This window comes from Mustelus asterias, chromosome 12 (genome assembly GCF_964213995.1).
Source record: "Mustelus asterias chromosome 12, sMusAst1.hap1.1, whole genome shotgun sequence".
In the NCBI taxonomy this organism is placed as follows: Eukaryota; Metazoa; Chordata; class Chondrichthyes; order Carcharhiniformes; family Triakidae; genus Mustelus; species Mustelus asterias.
The window spans coordinates 19,162,606-19,183,376 of NC_135812.1; the positions used below are offsets into that span (position 1 = coordinate 19,162,606).

The 20,771-nt window shown below is 45.2% G+C and overlaps 1 protein-coding gene across 1 annotated transcript in view; it reads left to right on the top strand.

The window, feature by feature from the left end:
• The first annotated feature begins 19 nt into the window (after positions 1–19).
• Positions 20–20,771, top strand: part of nsrp1 (nuclear speckle splicing regulatory protein 1) — a 45,421-nt gene continuing 24,669 nt past the window's right edge. The window contains exons 1-2 of the mRNA XM_078224902.1: positions 20–296; positions 15,067–15,148. Of these exons, the coding sequence (XP_078081028.1) occupies positions 277–296; positions 15,067–15,148 (102 nt within the window). The 5' untranslated portion in view covers positions 20–276. The remainder of the gene's footprint in view (positions 297–15,066; positions 15,149–20,771) is intronic.

Below are 20,771 nucleotides of genomic sequence, written 5' to 3' on the forward strand. Positions count from 1 at the left end.
GGGGGGGGAGGGAGGGAGGGGGGAGGGAGGGAGGGAGTGAGTGAGGGAGGTAGGGAGTGAGGGAGGGAGTGAATGAGAGCGAGGAGGGAGGGTGTGACAGTGAGTAGGGAGGGAGTGGAGAGGGAGTGAGTGAGGAGGGAGGGAGTGAAAGAAGTGGGAGGGAGGAGTAGTGCCAGGGGGACTGGCGAGGAGGAGGGACCGGCCTGGATCTGGAGGCTGGAACCGGAGTCGCTGCTGTTGCTGCTTCCCCGGCGGTTGGAGGCCGCGCCTCTGAGGATGGCGGCGCCTGTCAGACAGTAAGTGACCTTCCCCTTCCTCCCCGGCGGGCCCCGGGCTTCCCCCCGGCGGGCCTCGGGGAAGGCTCCAGCAGCCCGCGGCTCTGGGCCTCGGTTTAACCATGTAAGGCGGCGGGGAAGGCGGGCCCCGCTCAGCCTCGGCCTGTGTTTGCCCTTCGTGCCGCTTGGGAAGGCCCTGTTCCCGGCCTGAGGCCCAGCAGCCTCTCCCCCCTCCCCCTCCTCTCGGGCTGCGGCCTGGAGTCACTTTTTTGACAGGAGATCACCGAGCTCACCTTAAACACACAAACCTGTCAGGTAATTGACACGGTGGCACAGTGGTTAGCACTGCTGCCTCACAGCGCCAGGGACCCGGGTTCGATTCCCGGCTTGGGTCACTGTCTGTGTGGAGTTTGCACATTCTCCCCGTGTCTGCGTGGGTTTCCTCCCACAGTCCAAAAGACGTGCTGGTTTGGTGCATTGGCCGTGCTAAATTCTCCCTCAGTGTACCCAAACAGGCGCCGCAGTGTGGTGACTAGGGGATTTTCACAGTAACTTCATTGCAGTGTTAATGTAAGCTTACCTGTGACACTAATAAATACACTTTGGATTTGTGGCCCTCAGTTGACAGTGAGTAAAAACATACCACTTTGAAATGTTTTATGTTTAGTTATTAGTGTCACAAGTAGGCTTACGTTAATACCGCAATGAAGTTACTGTGAAAATCCTTAGTCGCCACACACTGGCGCCTGTTCGGGTACACTGAAATAGAATTTACCATGGCCAATGCACCTAACCAGCACGTCTTACGGACATGGGAGGAAATCTGAGCACCCGGTGGAAACCCATACAGACACAGGGAGAACGTGCAGACTCCACACAGACAGTCATCTGAGGCTGGAATTGAAGGCCTCCGGGTGCTCCGGTTTCCTCCCACAGTCCAAAGATGTGTGGGTTAGGTTGATTGGCCATGCTAAAACTGCCCCTTAGTGTCCTGGGATGCGTAAATTAGAGGGATTAGCGGGTAAAATATGTAGGGTAATGGGCCTGGGTGGGATTGTGGTCAGTGCAGACGCGATGGGCCGAATGGCCTCTTTCTGTACTGTAGGGTTTCTATGATCAATTCTATGAACCTGCCTCTCTGGCACTGTGAGGCAGCAGTGCTAACCACTGTGCCGGCCGTGCCACAGGGTATGCAGGAGGCTGGCACTGGCTAAGGTGCGGTCTGACAAGAACAACAAATCACGTTTATGTTGTACAGAAGGTGATCTTTGAGTGGTTTATTATGGCCAAAGGAAATGGAGAAGCACAGATGAGGAATTGAAGCAAGGAAGGAAATCTTCGACAGAATGGAAGGACTTGAAAAATTTAGGGGGACTAAACAGAGAATTGTAGAGGGCAAGCATGAGTTTGATTGCTGAACAGTAACTGAAGCGCAACTGGAGGTAGAAAGGGTTGAAGAAAGGTGCATTGTTCGAAAGATGTGTGATAGTGATGTAAAGCAGCTGTGGGCGGCACGGTGGCACAGTGGTTAGCACTGCTGCTCCACAGTGCCAGGGATCTGGGTTTGATTCCGGCCTTGTGTCACTGTCTGTGTGGAGTTTGCACATTCTCCCTGTGTCTGCATGGGTTTCCTCCAGGTGCTCCAGTTTGCTCCCACAGTCCAAAGATGTGTAGGTTAGATGAATTAGCTATGCTAAATTGCCCTTTAGTGCCCAAAGAAGTATAGGTTAGGTGGATTAGCCATGTTAAATGGCGTGAGGTTCTGGGGATAGAACGGAGGGGAGGGCCTGGGTGGGATGCCCTTTTGAAGAGTTGGTGCAGACTCAATAGTTGCAGACTCTTTCTGCACTGTAGGGGTTCTATGGAGATAGTTTTGGTCGGATAGAAGGAAGTCATGAAGAAATTTGAAAAGGAAATGAAGGCAGGTGTCAGTCAACTTTGGCTCAGTTGGTGGCACTCTCGCCTCTGAGTCAAAAGTTATGCCTTCAAGTCCCTCTGCAAAACCTTGCGCACAATAAGGAGTTTGTACCTCTAATGAGCTGTTCGTAGGATGAATTTGAAACTAAAAGACAAACTGCTGTGTACTAGCATTGATATTAATAGGGAGTTCAGCTGTTCCTTGGCGAATATTGAGCTCTCAACCAATATCATTGAAAAAACTTATCTTGTTATTTAATAATGTGTTAGCCTAGATTGTTGCACTCAAGTACCATGTAACATAATTATTTGGAAAATAGCACATCAGATTAAAGGGACAATGATAATTTAGGTACATGACTCAGGGATAGGAGGCAGCGAGTAGCAATGAACATGGGTGGTATGATGGCACAGTGATTAGCACTGCTGCCTCACAGCGCCAGGGACCCAGGTTTGATTCATGGCTGGGGCCACTGTCTGTGCGGAGTTTGCATGTTCTCCCTGTTTCTATGTGGGTTTCCTCTGGGTGCTCCAGTTTCCTCCCACAGTCCAAAGATGTGTGGATTAGATGGATTGGCCATGCTAAATTTCCCCTTAGTGTCTGGGGGATTTGAAGGGTAAATATGTGGAGTTACAGGGATGGGGCCTGGGTGAGATTGTTGTCGGTGCAGGCTTGATGGGCCAAATGGCCTCCTTCTGCACTGTAGAGATTCTATGTTATTTCTGACTTGGAGGGAAACATGCAGTGCGTACCCCCAGGTGTCAGTATCAGGAATGTTACATTTCTTACAAAATGACTAGGACTTGGGTGTAGAGAGTGCAATTTTAAAGTTGAACGATGCAAAATTTGGCAATGTAGCAATTGTTAAGAGCAATTATAACAGATTTCACAAGGGGCATTGATGGTAGTGATGACATGGTTACAGTCATATGCAGGGCGTAGAGAAAGATCAACTTAATGTACGGTAGGTCTATTCAAAAGTCTGTTGGCAGCAGAGAAGAAGCTGTTCTTGTGTCGGTTGGTACGTGACCTCAGACTTTTATACCTTTTTCCTGAAGAAAGAAGGTGGAAGAGAGAATGTCCGGGGGTGTGGGATCCTTTATTATGCTGGCTGCTTTGCCGAGGCAGCGGGAAGTGTAGACAGAGTCAATGGATGGGAGGCTGGTTTGCGTGATGGATTGGGCTACATTTGTGACCTTTTGTAGTTTCTTCCGGTCTTGGGCAGCGCAGGAGCCGTACCAAGCTGAGATACAACCAGCAAGAATGCTTTCTATGGTGCACCTGTAAAAGTTGGTGAGAGCCATAGCGGACATGCCAAATTTCCTCAGTCTTCTGAGAAAGTAAAGGCGTTGGTGGGCTTTCTTAACTATAGTGTTGGCATGGGGGGACCAGGACAGGTTGTTGGTGACCTGGACACCTAAAAACAAGAAGCTCTCAACTCTTTCTACTTCATCGCCATTGATGTAGACAGGGGCATATTCTCCTTTACGCTTCCTGAAATCAATGACATTATCCTCTGTTTTGTTGACATTGAGGGAGAGATTATTCACCAGATTCTCTATCTCATTCCTGTACTCTACCTTGTCATTGTTTGAGATCCGACCCACGACGGTGGTGTTGTCAGCAAACTTGAAAATCGAGTTGGAGGGGAATTTGGCCACACAGTCGTAGGAGTATAGTAGGGGGCTGAGAACACAGCCTTGTGGGGCACCGATGTTGAGGATGATCGTGGAGGAGGTGTTGTTGCCTATCCTTACTGATTGTAGTCTGTGGGTTAGGAAGTTCAGGATCCAGTCGCAGAGGGAGGAGCTAAGTGCCAGGCCACGGAATTTTGGAGATGAGCTCCATGGGAATAATGGTGTTGAAGGCTGAGCTGTAGTCAATAAATAGGAGTCTGACATAAGTGTCTTTGATATCTAGATGTTCCAGGATTGAGTGCAGGGCCAGGGAGATGGTGTCTACTGTGGACATGTTGCGGCAGTAGGCAAACTGTAGTGGATCCGGCAGTCTGGGAGGCTGGAATTGATTCGTGCCATGACTAGCCTTTCGAAGCACTTCATAATGATGGATGTCAGAGCAACTGGACGATAATCATTAAGGCTGTCCCACAGACTAGTCAAAAAACAATCTGACATAATCATACTCATGGAATCATTCCTTGCAGATTATGTTTCAGATACCATCATCACCATCCTTGGATATGTCCTGTCCACCAGCAGGATAGGCTTAATAGAGGTAGCATTACCGTGATCTACAATTGGGAGGGAGTTGCCCTGGGTATCCTCAATATTTTCTTTGGACACCATAAAGTATATTGGCATCAGGTCAAACATGAGCAAGGAAACTTCCTGCTGTTGAATCAGCACTCGTCGTGTTGAAGATCACTTGGAAGAAGCACTGAAGGTGGTAAGGGTGCAGAATGCACTCTCGGTAGGGGACTTCAATGTCCACCACCAAGAGTGGCTCAATGGTTTACCACGGATCGACCTGGTCGAGTGTTAAAGGACACAGCTGCTAGACTGGAGCTGCAGGAGGTAGTGAGGGAACCAACAAGAGGGAGCAACATACTTGTAACCTCATGGTTCAGCTATCCCCTATTCTACCATTACCGCCAAGCCAGAGGATCAACCCTGGTTCAATGGAGTGCGGGGGGGCATGCTGGGAGCAGCACCTAAGTTGTCAACCTGGCAAAGCTACAACACCAGAAGACTGCCTGCATGCCAAACAGTATAAGCAGCAATATACAACTATGTGATTTCCACAACTAATGGTTCAGATCTCTGCTCTGCAGTCTTTCCACATGCAGTCCTGAATGGTGGTGGACAAATAAACAACTCATTGGAGGAGAAGCCTCCACAAATATCTCATCCTCAATGATGGAGGAGCCCAGCACATCGGTGCAACAGATAAGGCTGAAGCATTCGCAGCAATCTTCAGCCAGAAGTGCTGAGTAGATGATCCATCTCAGCCTCCTCTGGAGGTCCCCAACATCCCAGATGTTGGTCTTCAGCCAATTCAGTTCACTCCACGTGATATCAAGAAACAACCGAAGGCACTGGATATTGCAAAGACTATGGGCCCTGAAAATATTCCAGCAATAGTACTGAAGACTCGAGTTCCAGAACTTGCCATGCATCAACAGTATTATCAAGTGACACTTGCTTAGCAAAAACCTGCACACTGAAATGCAGTTTGGGTTCCACCAGGGCTACTCAGCTCCTGACCTCATTACAGCCTTGGTTCAAACATGAATAAAGAACTGAACACCAAAGGTGAAAGGAGAGTGATGAACCTTTACATCGAAGCAGCATTTGACTGAGTATGGCATCAAGGAGCCCTAGCAAAACTGAAGTCAAAAGGAATTGAGAGAAAAACTCTCTGCTGGTAGGAGTCATGGTTGTGGTTGTTGGAGGTCAGTCATTTCAGTTCCAGGACATCACAGCAGGAGTTCCTCAGGGTAATGTCCTAGGCCCAGCCATCTTCAGCTGCTTCATCACTGACCTTCCTTACAACAATAGGCCAGAAGTGGGGATGTTTGTTGATGATTGTTTAGTACCATTCGTGACTCAGATACTGAATCAGTCTGTGTCCAAATGTAGCAAGACAAGGACAATATCCAGGCTTGGGCTGACAAATGGCAAGTAACACTTGGACCACACAAGTGCCAGGCAATGACTATCTCCAACAAGAGAAAATCTAGCCATCACCCCTTGAGATTCAATGGCATTACCATCGCTGAATCCCCACTATCAACATTCTAGGGGTTACCATTGACCAGAAACTGAATTGGACTAGCTGTATAAATACTATGGTCACAAGAGCAGGTCAGAGACTAGGAATCCTGCACCGAGTAACTCGCCTCCTGACTTCCCAAAGCCAGTCCACCATCTACAAGACACAAGTCAGGAGTGTGATGGAATACTCCCCACTTGCCTGGATGGATGCAGCTCCAAAAACACTCAAGAAGCTTGACACCATCCAGGACAAAGCAGCCGTTTGATTGGCACTCATTCCATAAGCATTCACTCCTTCACCACCTACACGCAATGGCAGCTATGTGCACCTTCCACAAGATGCGCTGCAGGAACTCACCAAATCTCCATAGACAGCACCTTCCAAACCCACAATTGCTACTGTCTTGGAGGACAAGGGCAATAGATGCATGGAAACACGACCACCTGGAAGTTCCCCTCCAAGCCGCACGCCATCCCGGCTTGGAAATATATCACCATTCTTTCTGTCGCTGGGTCAGAATCCTGGAACTCCCTCCCTAACAGCACTGTGGATGTACCCATACCACATGGACTGCAGCAGCTCAAGGCAGCTCACCACCACCTTCTCAAGGGCAATTAGGGGTGGGCAATAAATGCTAGACTAGCTAGTGAGGCCAAATCCCATATGTGAATGAAAAAGATGATGATATTTGAGAGGGAATTCCAGGATTCTGACCCACCCGACACAGTGGTTAGCACTGCTACCTCACAGAGCCAGGGACCCGGGTTTGATTCCGTCTTTGGTTGACTTTCTGTGTGGAGTTAGCATGTTCGCATGTGTCTGCGTGGGTTTCCTCCACATACTCCAGTTTCCTCCCACAGTCCAAAGATGTACAAGTTAGGTGGGTGGCCATGCTAAATAATCCCTTAGTGTCCCATGGTGTGTAAATTAGAGGAATTAACGAGGTAAATACGTGGGGATCCAGGATGAGACGGGGTAAAATGCTCTGTTGGAGAGTTGGTGCAAACTGGATGGGTTGAATGGCCTCTTCTGCACTGTAGGGATTCTATGAATATTGTCAGAATGTTGGTGAATTGTAATAACTATGAACACAGTTGAAGTGTGAAAGGCATAGCTTTACACTTTCAGAACGTCACAGGATGGAATGAGAGGAAGCTCAACAGAGTCATTTTTATTTAAAATAGCGTTCATTTTATTTGAGTAATAAGATTTTGGTAGGAATTCTTGCACCGGGATCCTATTATCTGGTTCTTGCTGTTGCAATCATGTCTGTGCCAGCTGAGGATCTCATTAGGTTCCGCAATTAATAACAGGAGCTCTCAACACCAAACTGAACCTGAGAGTCACTTCAGGCATTGGATCTTGCAAGATACTAAATACAGGGTGGGAATGCAGATCGTAATGATTTAGATTCAGTTTCTTTGGTGATGCAAAATTACAGCTTAGCTCAAACTCCATGCACAACTTGTTGGTGCTTTTGATGTTGCCCCAAGGAAAGAAACCTGTAGCAACATGCCCTACGTGTAAAATATAACCCCATTTACAGCCTATCAAACACACGTGGGACTTCCACAGTGATTACTGAAGTCATTGCAGAAAGTCATTGCGATGTCGTGCCAGGCATTCATGTTGCAAACTTAAATATGAATCCGGTTTATCTGCATATTGTAAGTTACACAGAAGTGAGCAGTAACGATGAGTTGTTGAAATTGGTCCAATTAAGACAACTTTGAATAAGTTCACCAATTGGCTTATTCAACCTTTCTATTAGTTGAGTTCATTCCACTGGCTTTATTTTCATTTCCTTTTCAAAAGAAGCAGATGGACAACCCGTCTTGGGGTGTCGTCAGCTGATTGTTCCAGTTACACACTTTCTCAGAATATTTGAAAGTTCTAACTTCTGTAACTGCTGGACATGCAGACAAATCTAGCATGCTGATTTTCATGCCCAATGTTGTGAGTACAAAAGCTTAGTTACAATTTGTGCAAATAATTGAAGACCATTACTGAAAAACCGTCCTGCGCTCCAATGAGTAAACCCCCATTACCAGAATGTCCTTTTCACACTGTAGTATGTGTTGAGTGATGTTAGCTGACACTTAGGCTCTAACCCTTCTGGGTCTTATCACTCCATTGCAACTATGCAATTTGAGTATTTCCAGTTGAAAACAAACGCTTAATACGTGAATGACAAGTCCTTTATGTAGTAGATTGAGCCAGTGCAAATACCTAGTCATGAAGTTCAGTGCCTTAGGATTTATTCTTATAATTTGCTGATAGGGTTTTGTCAAATGAATTACTCCTCAACATACTCGGGTGTGGTATAAGTTTTAAGTTTAATATTTATTGTCACAAGTAGGCTTACATTAACACTGCAATGAAGTTACCATGAAAATCCCCTAGTCGCCACACTCCGGCACCTGTTCAGGTACACTGAGGGAGAATTTAGCATGGCCAATGCAGCTAACCAACACGTCTTTTGGACTCTGGGAGGAAACCGGAGCACCCGGAGGAAACCCACGCAGACACGGGGAGAACGTGCAGACTCCGCACAGACAGTGACCCAAGCTGGGAATCGAACCTGGGTCCCTGGTGCTGTGAGGCAGCAATTTTTCATGTATGATACATAAGTAATGAAAAGTGGTATATATACTCCTGATCATGCAATACCATAACATATGCCTCGTGCCACTTCTACTGTACCAACAGAATAGAGCAACTTAAAAATGTTTATTTTCCAAACCAGCATGTTACCAGGTACAATCTCTGGTGTGCTAGTTAGCGAATGCTATCTGCAATGACAGCAGGGACCAAGGCTAGATATGGGAAAGTAAGCTTTGATTTGTGATTGCTGCTTGGGAGCCTCTCTTGAAAATGCAGTATATATATGAACAGAATTGGATGGACTCAGTTGTGACATCTGCAAACATCCTTCTGGCTTCCATTGTATGGCTCACATTTGAAGAATGCAGATTTATGAGAGAGATTGGTGAGTAGCTGCCCCCTCAGGAACCGTACACCACTGAGAAAGAAAGTTGGAGAGGAAAAGAACATTTCCCAAACTTTGAAAAAAAATGATCAACTATATAATTTAAAGAGACCAGTGATCACTTCTGTGTTGTGGATTCTATAACAGATACTCAAACTGCCATAATACTTATACTGCACAAGACGTTAAAATTTGGGGGAGAGAATTGTTATCTGTGCAAATAAATAATTTGCATAAAATATGGAAAGTACATGTGCCTAGATGTGACTATGCATTAGGCCCATTTAATTGATCTTTCTGTCATCGTATTTCCTTGTGTTGAGCTATTTGCAAAATATGTTGTAATATCAACAGATCTTAAAAGATTTTCATGTAATTAAGTTTGATAATGAGGAAAGTTACTGCTTTGGTATTTCAGTAAAAGGATTGAATATTTTGGGGCATTGTGTTCTGGATTAGCTAACTCGCTGTGTAGATATGGTTATTCCACTTGCATTCTTTGGGCCTCTATGAAGCAAACATGAGGAGGAAATTGCAGTTGTATTAAATAAGGTAAGATTATATTACATGAGGTGGAAGCTGCTTTTCATATTAACTAAGATTGCTGCAAAGAAAACTTTAATGATTTTTCTTTTTATTCATTCGTTGGACATGGGCGTTGCTGGCAGGCCAGCATTTATTGTCTATCTCTAATTGCCCTGGGGTGTGTTTGAGAGTCAGCCACATTGCTGTGGCTCTGCAGTCACATATAGACCAGGGTAAGGATGACAGATATCCTTCCCTAAAGGACATTAGTGAATCAGATGGATTTTTCCGACCATCGAAAATAGTTTCGTGGTCATCAGTAAATGCTTAACTCCAGATAGTTTTTTATTGAATTCAAATTCCACCAGCTGCCGTGGCGGCATTCAAACCCGAGTCCCCAGAACATAATCTGAGTTTCTGGATTAATAGTCTAGCGATAATACCATTAAGCCATCACCTCCCCAGGAAGTCCGACTGAAAAGGAGCATAGTTTATTACAGATGCAGAGTAAAACACCACCGTGGTGTACACACACTAGTCCCTGCCTGGGAATACAATTCAGCAGGCCCAGTCCTGGGCCTGCCTCATCAGAGGCTCAGGTAGTGAGTTTCAGCTGGGCAGGCCACTGCCTGTTACCAAGGGAACTCGTACTCAACAAACCCCACAAGGAGATCAATCAGTGATTCCCCATGGATCTCTTGGGGGCGGGGGGGGGGATCACAAAAGCAAACAATGCTCTTATTTCTGTAAACCTCTTGTGAAATATTTCTGCAGAATCGTAATAAAAGTTACAGAATTTATTGAAGTATACTTGAATTTATTTGAAGATCTGCGAAAGCAGCATATTCCTGAAATGTTTGCTTTGGTTTTGTAATTGTCGCTTTTCAGCTGGCCACTTAATGGGTGAATGAGTGACCAAGAACCGCCAAGGCATTTTGTAGTGCCACATTTTCCTGTGTGCACGTGTGTAGATGGGGGAGACACCACAGAGTTATTCCGATTATTTCTTGGAAAGGCGAAAGTTACATCATATGGTGGTTTCCTTTCAAACATTCTACAACTGTTACTTATATAGCCATGTGACACAATAAAATACCTCAAGACGCTTAGCAGAGATGTGACTGTGGAGTGGGGGGTTGGGGGGCGCTAGGTGTGTTGAGGCTTGTGAGATGTCATAAACAGACCATCAGGTATCCAAGAAATTCAAATGATCTGTTTGTCCACCCAGGCATTTTATTGCCTGATCTTCTGAAGGGGTAATATCATTTGGTATTATGTGTCTCCTTTTATATCAAACCAGCCCTCTTATTTTGGGACCAGTCTCATGGCTGCAGTTCTCAGCTTAGCTGCCCCTCAGTCCATGACCATTGGCTTTGTTTGGGGCATTCCCATGTCACCATCTGAAACCGGTGTTAAGGTGTTGCTGGAAAGGATTGAATATTCTGAGCAGTGTGTTGTGGATTAGCTAAATCACTGTGTAAATATGGTTCTTACACTTGCAGTCTTTGGGCTTCTATGAGGTAAACTTGAACGCATCCAAAACTTGTTATCTGTATCTTACGTTCACTGACTTACATTGACTCTTTTTTGCATTCTCATATCCGGCACGATCTCTGGTGCTCCTCCTATTCTGACACCCCCAATTTTTAATGCGCCATTGGTGGCTGTGCTTTCAGCTGACAAGGACATAAGCTTCATAATTCTTTCCCTAAACCTTCCTGTTATTCCACCTCTAGCTGTTTCTTTTTAGCTCTCGTATCTCCATGGTCAGTATCAAATTTTGGTTGATAATCTCTCCTTTGATGCACCCTAGATGCATGTTATATTTAATCTGTAAATAATTCTGACATGGCATTAGCCTGCACCTGTTGGTCTATGCATTAGTTTCTGCTTTTTGGAAAGGGCTTTGAGAGCATGATGAACCTGAGTATTGTGCGTACAATATCCTCCAGTGAACAATATTCTGTTATTAGGCTTTAATTATTAAACTTCAACATGCTGGCCTATGAACAACGCTGTCTAAAGATGCAGATTTTGTATCTTATGGGACTCTCTTTTGCTAATGGAAGCAACCTGGCTGTTAAAATAAGACTCGGGTGTTTGGTTTAAAAGCCCAAATTTTAACATCTGCACCCAGCTGTATCTTCTGGTGCAGTTTTGTGCAGTTTCTAAATTTACTCCATCGATGTTGCTTGGTGGCAGCAGAGAGCAGGCACTGTATTTTAATACGAAAGAAAGAACACAAAAGTAAATCTAACATTGCCAAGTTAGTGACAAAAGATGAGGCAAAAAATTGCAGACCCATGCAAGGGTAATCAAATTAAGAAAGCTTAATTATTACCAAATGGCTGATTCTTTTAGATCAGGTTATTTATTTTCTTTGATTTAATCAAACAACAACTGATATTTATATTGTGCCTTTAACATAATAAAACATCCTAAGGTGCTTCACAGGAACAGCATGAAACAGAGCATGACACCGAGCCACACAAGACGATAAGAGTGCAGGAGGAGGAGGCGGTGGCATAGTGGTATTGCCACTGGACTAGTAATCCAGAGATCCAGCGTAATGTTCTGGTGAACCGGGTTCAAGTCCTGCCACGCAGATGTGAAATTTGAATTCAATAAAAAACATCTGGAATTAAAACTCTGGCGATAACCATTAAGAAGTCTCACAACACCAGGTTAAAGTCCAACAGGTTTATTTGGTAGCAAATACCATAAGCTTTCGGAGCGCTGCTCCTTCGTCAGATGGAGTGGAAATGTGCTCTCAAACAGTGCACAGAGACACAACATCAAGTTACAGAATACTGACTAGAATGCGAATCCCTAAAGCCAGCCAGATCTTAAAGGTACAGACAATGTGGGTGGAGGGAGCATTCAACACAGGTTAAAGAGATGTGTATTGTCTCCAGACAGAACAGCTAGTGAGATTCTGCAAGCCCAGGAGGCAAGCTGTGGGGGTTACTGATAATGTGACATAAATCCAACATCCCGGTTTAGGCCGTCCTCATGTGTGCGGAACTTGGCTATCAGTTTCTGCTCAGCGACTCTGCACTGTCGTGTGTCGTGAAGGCCGCCTTGGAGAACGCTTACCTGAAGATCCAAGGCTGAATGCCCGTGACTGCTGAAGTGCTCCCCCACAGGAAGAGAACAGTCTTGCCTGGTGATTGTCGAGCGGTGTTCATTCATCCGTTGTCGTAGCGTCTGCATGGTTTCCCCAATGTACCATGCCTCGGGACATCCTTTCCTGCAGCGTATCAGGTAGACAATGTTTGCCGAGTTGCAAGAGTAGGTACCGTGTACCTGGTAGATGGTGTTCTCACGTGAGATGATGGCACCCGTGTTGATGATCCGGCACGTCTTGCAGAGGTTGCTGTGGCAGGGTTGTGTGGTGTCGTGGTCACTGTTCTCCTGAAGGCTGGGTAGTTTGCTGCGGACAATGGTCTGTTTGAGGATGAAGACGAACATCTCGCCAAGGCCATCCCCACACCCCCACTTCTTGCCTTCAAACAACCACGCAACCTCAAACAGACCATTGTCCGCAGCAAACTATCCAGCCTTCAGGAGAACAGTGACCACGACACCACACAACCCTGCCACAGCAACCTCTGCAAGACGTGCCGGATCAACGACACGGATGCCATCCTCTCACGTGAGAACACCATCCACCAGGTACACGGTACATACTCTTGCAACTCGGCCAACATTGTCTACCTGATACGCTGCAGGAAAGGATGTCCCGAGGCATGGTACATTGGGGAAACCATGCAGACGCTACGACAACGGATGAATGAACTCCGCTCGACAATCACCAGGCAAGACTGTTCTCTTCCTGTGGGGGAACACTTCAGCAGTCACGGGCATTCAGACTTGGATCTTCAGGTAAGCGTTCTCCAAGGCGGCCTTCACGACACACGACAGCGCAGAGTCGCAGAGCAGAAACTGATAGCCAAGTTCCGCATACATGAGGATGGCCTAAACCGGGATGTTGGATTTATGTCACATTATCAGTAACCCCCACAGCTTGCCTCCTGGACTTGCAGAATTTCACTAGCTGTTCTGCCTGGAGACAATACACATCTCTTTAACCTGTGTTGAATGCTCCCTCCACCCACATTGTCTGTACATTTAAGATCTGGCTGGCTTTAGGGATTCACATTCTAATCAGTATTCTGTAACTTGATGTGTGTCTCTGTGCACTGTTTGAGAGCACATTTCCACTCCATCTGACAAAGGAGCAGCGCTCCGAAAGCTTATGGTATTTGCTACCAAATAAACCTGTTGGACTTTAACCTGGTGTTGTGAGACTTCTTACTGTGTTCGCCCCAGTCCAACGCCGGCACCTCCACATCATGATAACCATTAACCCATTGCTAATTGTCGTAAAAACTCACCTGGTTCACTAATGTCCTTTTGGGAAGGAAGCCTGGTCTGGTCTACATGTGACTCCAGACCCACAGCAGTGTGGTTGGCCGTTGATTGGCCTAGCAAGCCACTCGGTCCAAGGGCTGGGCAATAAATTAGTGATGGGCAGTAAGTGCTGGCCCAGTGAGCGATGCCCACATCCCATGTAAGAAGTTCTAAGGGATGTCTTAAAGGAGGAAAAGGAGATGAAGAGATGAGGTGGGTAAATCAGGAATGTTGAAGAGTCCAAAATTAGAGGAGCAGCATCACGGGAAATCCATTGCCGGCAGTCCTCTGATTTACAACATAATTGGTTCCTGACAGCCACAGTGTAATTCGAAATGTTGTAAGTCAGAACCAATTTTCCACATAGGAATGATGATATGAATGGGAACGAGATTCCTGAACCAAGGGAACCACTCCTGGAGCGCCTGCCATAAAGTGCTCTCAGATCTTGCCCTGTCAAGTTGCCGAGGCGGCCGTTGGTGTCTGCTTGTCTCTGTACAAGTTCCTCAGTTAGTGTGGGGGATATAATGAAGCCATTCAATCACTGTCAGTTGTCTGAGCGCATATTAAATCCTGTACAACATAAGCACATAAAGACAGTAAAATCACGACAGTTGCACCAAAAATTTAACAGAATAACGTACTCATCTCCAACCTAATAAGGATGGTTTGACCTGTCCAGTCATACAGATAGGCAGCGCAGAATGTCAGTGTGCACGTATGGACATGCTGGCGTGGTGGCATAAAGTTGAAACCGAGGTTGTAAAGTCGAAACGGAGTGCCGGTTTATAAATGTTGTAAGTGTTGTTCGTCCTAACCTGAATGTCAAAGTCGAGGACTGCCTGTATTTGCTATGAAACTTTGAAGCAGGCTCTGGAGTAAGAAACTTCATAGTATTTGGGTGAAGTTGGAAACGAATGCCAACATTATAGCAATCAAATTATTTCAACCAAAACTATACTCCCCAGCGATTGGGGAAGTGATCTTTAATGGTCAGAGGGGCACCCGCCACTCTCTGCATGAAAAACTTCCCCCCGCACATCTCCCTTAAATCTTCCCCACCCTCGCCTTGAACCTGTGCCCCCAATTGATGAGACTTGACCAAAATTCAGTCATTAAGTGCTGGGAACTGCTGTGATTTTGTAGAGTAATAACCTATTGCTGCTACATTTAACAGCCATTTGCAATGATGTTTTTTCCTCTCCTCACAGATATGGGTTAATTTTTCCCAAGAAGGCAAAGAACACTATAACGCTGTCGAAACACTCTATTTTCGATGATTCGGATGACGAGGTAAGTTAGATGGTTTGTACAGATGATGTCATGTTACCTATTGATTGTCCCACTCCATGATGCGCCATGTTCCAATCATAAACTGAACAAAAGTTGTGGAAATATTGCTGTTTCTGAGCTTGGAATCGTGAGTCTTAATTTTGGAGATTGTTGTGAAAAAGTGAGAACATTTGGACGTTTGCAAACGTCCTTTGCAGCTTGTGCTTAGAAGAAAAGGCAGCAGTCATTTTCCTGCAGTTAATCCTGATGGGTTTGCGGGAAGTGGTATTATCATCTCTCAGCAACTTTGAATCAAGACATCAGCACATAATAATATTTTAGCATCATTAAAGTGGTACTGTAGTAGCAAAGCAGACATTTCTTAGTACACATGCTAATTCAAAGAAAGTAGCAAATTCAGCTTTTGAGTGTGGTGTTTAAAAGGTAAGAAAATAATGGACTAAAATCGACATTGAGTCCAGATCAGGTTACACCTTGATTTTAAAATTCTCATCTTTCTTTCTACTAAGTCCCTCCATGACCTTCCCTTTCCCTGTAATCTGTAATCTCCTCTCGCCCCAAAACCTGCCAAGATATCTGCACTCTGCTAATTCTGACTTCTTGAGGATTTCTGATTTTAATCACACCGCCATTAGAATTATAGAATCCCTACAGTGCAGAAGGAGGCCAGCCGGCCAATTGAGTCTGCCCCAACTCTCTGACAGAGCATCTTACCCAGGCCCCACCATCCTACCTTATCCCTGTAACCCTGCATTTACCATGGCTAATCCATCTAACCTACACGTTTTTGGACACTTGAGGGGGAATTTTAGCACGGCCAATCCACCTAACTTGCACATCTTTGGACTGTGGGAGGAAACCTAAGCACCCGGAGGAAACCCACACAGACTCGGGGAGAATGTGCAAACTCCATATAGTCACCCAAGGCCGGAATCAAACCCAGGTCCCTGGCGCTGTGAGGCAGCAGTGCTAACCATTGTGCCACCGTGCAGCCCTTATTGGTGGCCATGTCTTCAGTTGCCTAGGTCTCAAGCTCTGAATTACCTTCCTGAAACACTTTGCCTCTTTTTTTTCCTACTTTCACTCTCCTTGAAACCTATATCATTGACCAAGCTTCTGGTTACCTGGCCTAAAATTTCCGTATATGGCTCAGTGTCTAATTTTGCTTCATAACCCTCCTGTGCAGGCAACACCTTGGCACATTTTATAAAGTTAAAAGCGCAATATAAATATCATTTGTTTGAAGAGGACTTTTGAAATTGTGTGTAACCTATTCTTCAGCAAGCTCCTCGAAGCCATTGAAACCAGAAATAAATTGATTAACCACATTATTCGTCTCTGTTGGTTCCAGTTTTGTCTACTTATTCTACTTACTCCTTCTGTTCTTGCTGAGGGACAATGTTGTTGGCTCCAGGAATATATCTTTTTTCCACCTTCAGAGTGCTGAGGCCACTTGCAGAATCAACACTGCCAAAACAATGGTGTTCTTTTTGGCTGTGGCTCAGCTAATCTTTGGCTGGACTTATTGGATAAGCACATTGACCATCGCCCCAAACAAATATTTCATCTAAACTTTTATTTAAAAAAAATAGCATCCAATCTCTCTCAGTAATAATATAATCTTTCAAGACTTCAATTAGCCCACTTTAATTGGTGCCATAATTTCTGTAAAATGGTAGATTATTTAGAATTAATAAAATGGTGATAACATTTAAACTTGGAATCACAGAATCCTTATAGTGCTGAAGAGGCCATTCAGCCCATCGAATCTGCATCGACTCTCTCTGACAGAATATCTTACCCAGGCCCTCTCCACAGCCCTATTCCCTGTTAACTCCACATATTTCCCATGGCTAATTTCATCTAACCTACAGTTCTTGGGAAACTAAGGGGCAATTTGGCACGGCGAATCCACCTAACTTGCACATCTTTGGACTGTAGGAGGAAACCCACACAGACATGGGGAGAACGTGCTGACTCCACGCAGAGAGCCACCCAAGGCCAGTCCCTGGCGCTGTGAGGCAGCAGTGCTAACCACTGTGCCGCCCTTCCTGCATCGTAACCAGTTATCTATTCCCTTTTCTAAATAAACATGCAGACAAGCAAGGGGTAGCAGAGCAAGAGGAGGCCATTTAATACATGGTTCTGTCTTCAAAATCCAGTTATCTATTCCCTTTTCTAAATAAACATGCAGACAAGCAAGGGGTAGCAGAGCAAGAGGAGGCCATTTAATACATGGTTCTGTCTTCAAAATCCTTTCCAACCTTTTTCAATAATAATCCAATACAAAGTGAGAAAAATAGCATTTTATAAATACGCTAAACCAAGTATTTGCTACTGTTACATTTTTCTATAGAACTGTTTACTTCTCAATGGAGCCAAGTCCTAGCATTTAGAAAAACATTCTTGAATCAATTTCAACAAACAAACTAAGAATTTGTATGCAAGCATTATAAGAAAAATTCTTTTTATTGTGATGAATCTTGAAGCAGACCAAAGTACCCGAAAAAGCAATAAAGTGTTGCCTTTGTTTTGATTGTATCTCGAGGAGATAAGGTGTGTATTTCTCTGGCAAAAATAATTTCATTAGTTTGGTAATAATTTGTGAATGGTGTAGATAAGTAAGATCATAGCAAGTAGGGAATTTCATTTCCTGTGAGGTATGAAGCCCCTTGTCAGTTTTGCTATTCAAAGCTGGCTCTAAGTGTTCTGCAGAAACTTTACTGTACACTTTGCTGTGGGGGAAGGAAATGAAAGGGAGGATTGAAGATGAAATAGATTTAGTGTAAAATTTGAACACCAGGTATTAAACTTTCAAAAACACAATTTGTATTGTGCCGGGAAATGGCAGTAGAATATTCTGCATTACGCCATGGGGCAAAGGATTCATGATAAACATGGTTAAAACTGCAGAGAATTACATATGATATCCTTCCCGTCTCTCTCTCATTTCTCTCTCTCATCTCTCTGCCTCTCTTCTCACTCTCTCTGCCTCTTTCTCTCTCTCTCTCTCTTTGACTCATGTGTCTCTCTCTGTCTTTCTCTCTCTCTCTCTTTGGCTTTCCCTCTCTTTTTCTTTCTCTGTCTTTCTCTCTCTGTGCTTCTCTCTCTCCCTTTGTGTGCTTCTCTCTCTCTTTCTGTGTGTGTGTGTGTGTGTGTGTGTCTCTCTCTCTCTCTCTCTATGTTTCTCTCTTTCTGTCTCTCTCTTTGTGTGCTTCTCTCTTTCTTTCTGTGTCTCTCTCCCTGTGTCTCTCTCCCTCTCTTTCTGTGTGCCTCTCTCTGTCAGTCTCCCTTTCTGTTTGCGCCTCTCTCTTTCTGTGTGTCTCTCTCTTTCTGTGTGTCTCTCTCTTTCTGTGTGTCTCTCTCTTTCTGTGTGTCTCTCTCTTTCTGTGTGTCTCTCTCTTTCTGTGTGTCTCTCTCTTTCTGTGTGTCTCTCTCTTTCTGTGTGTCTCTCTCTTTCTGTGTGTCTCTCTCTTTCTGTGTGTCTCTCTTTCTGTGTGTCTCACTCTTTCTGTGTGTCTCACTCTTTCTGTGTGTCTCTCTCTTTCTGTGTGTCTCTCTCTTTCTGTGTGTCTCTCTCTTTCTGTGTGTCTCTCTCTTTCTGTGTGTCTCTCTCTTTCTGTGTGTCTCTCTCTTTCTGTGTGTCTCTCTCTTTCTGTGTGTCTCTCTCTTTCTGTGTGTCTCTCTCTTTCTGTGTGTCTCTCTCTTTCTGTGTGTCTCTCTCTTTCTGTGTGTCTCTCTCTTTCTGTGTGTCTCTCTCTTTCTGTGTGTCTCTCTCTTTCTGTGTGTCTCTCTCTGTGTGTCTCTCTCTTTCTGTGTGTCTCTCTCTTTCTGTGTGTCTCTCTCTTTCTGTGTGTCTCTCTCTTTCTGTGTGTCTCTCTCTTTCTGTGTGTCTCTCTCTTTCTGTGTGTCTCTCTCTTTCTGTGTGTCTCTCTCTTTGTGTGTCTCTCTCTTTCTGTGTGTCTCTCTCTTTCTGTGTGTCTCTCTCTCTCTCTGTCTCTCTCTCTCTCTCTCTCTCTGTGTGTCTCTCTCTTTCAGTGTGTCTCTCTCTCTGTGTCTCTCTCTCTTTCTGTGTGTCTCTCTTTCTGTGTCTCTCTCTCTTTCTGTGTCTCTCTCTCTTTCTGTGTCTCTCTCTGTGTCTCTCTCTCTTTCTGTGTCTCTCTCTCTTTGTGTCTCTCTCTCTTTGTGTCTCTCTCTCTTTGTGTCTCTCTCTCTTTCTGTGTGTCTCTCTTTCTGTGTCTCTCTCTCTTTCTGTGTCTCTCTCTGTGTCTCTCTCTTTCTGTGTCTCTCTCTCTTTGTGTCTCTCTCTCTTTGTGTCTCTCTCTCTTTGTGTCTCTCTCTCTTTGTGTCTCTCTCTCTGTGTCTCTCTCTTTGTGTCTCTCTCTCTTTGTGTCTCTCTCTCTTTGTGTCTCTCTCTCTTTGTGTCTCTCTCTCTTTGTGTGTCTCTCTCTCTTTGTGTCTCTCTCTCTCTCTTTGTGTCTCTCTCTCTCTCTTTGTGTCTCTCTCTCTCTCTCTTTGTGTCTCTCTCTCTCTCTTTGTGTCTCTTTCTCTCTCTTTGTGTCTCTTTCTCTCGCTTTGTGTCTCTGTTGCTTTGTGTCTCTCTCTCTGGCTTTGTGTCACTCTCTGGCTTTGTGTGTCACTCTGGCTTTGTGTGTCTCTCTCTCTGGCTTTGTCTCTCTGGCTTTGTGTCTCTCCCTCTCTCACTTTGTCTCTCTCTCTCTTTCTCGCTTTGTCTCTCTCTCTCTCTCGCTTTGTCTCTCTCTTTCTCGCTTTGTGTCTCTCTCTCTCTCGCTTTGTCTCTCTCTCTCTCTTTCTCACTTTGTCTTTCTCGCTTTGTCTTTCTCGCTTTGCGTCTCTCTCTCTTTGTCTCTCTCGCTTTGCCTCTCTCTCGCTTTGCCTCTCTCTCGCTTTGTCTCTCTCTCGCTTTGCCTCTCTCTTTCTCGCTTTGTCTCTCTCTCTCTCGCTTTGTCTCTCTCTCTCTCTCTCTCGTTTTGTCTCTCTCTCGCTTTGTCTCTCTCTCTCGCTTTGTCTCTCTCTCTCGCTTTGTCTCTCTCTCTCTCGCGCTTTGTCTCTCTCTCTCGCGCTTTGTCTCTCTCTCTCGCGCTTTGTCTCTCTCTCTCTCGCTTTGTCTCTCTCTCGCTTTGTCTCTCTCTCTCTCTTTGTCTCTCTCTCGCTTTGTCTCTCTCTCTCTCGCTTTGCCTCTCTCTCTCTCTCTCTTTGTCTCTCTCTCTCTTTGTCTCTCTCTCTCTTTGTCTCTCTCTCGCTTTGTCTCTCTCTCGCTTTGTCTCTCTCTCTCTCTTGCTTTGTCTCTCTCTCTCTGTCTCTCTCTTTGTCTCTCTCTCTCGCTTTGTCTCTCTCTCTCTCGCTTTGTCTCTTTCTCTCTCGCTTTGTCTCTCTCTCGCTTTGTCTCTCCCTCTCTCTCGCTTTGTCTCTCTCTCTCTCGCTTTGTCTCTCCCTCTCTCTCTCGCTTTGTCTCTCTCTCTCGCTTTGTCTCTCCCTCTCTCTCTCGCTTTGTCTCTCCCTCTCTCTCGCTTTGTCTCTCTCTCTCTCTCTCTCGCTTTGTCTCTCTCTCTCTCTCTCGCTTTGTCTCTCTCTCTCTCTCTCTTTGTCTCTCTCTCTCTCT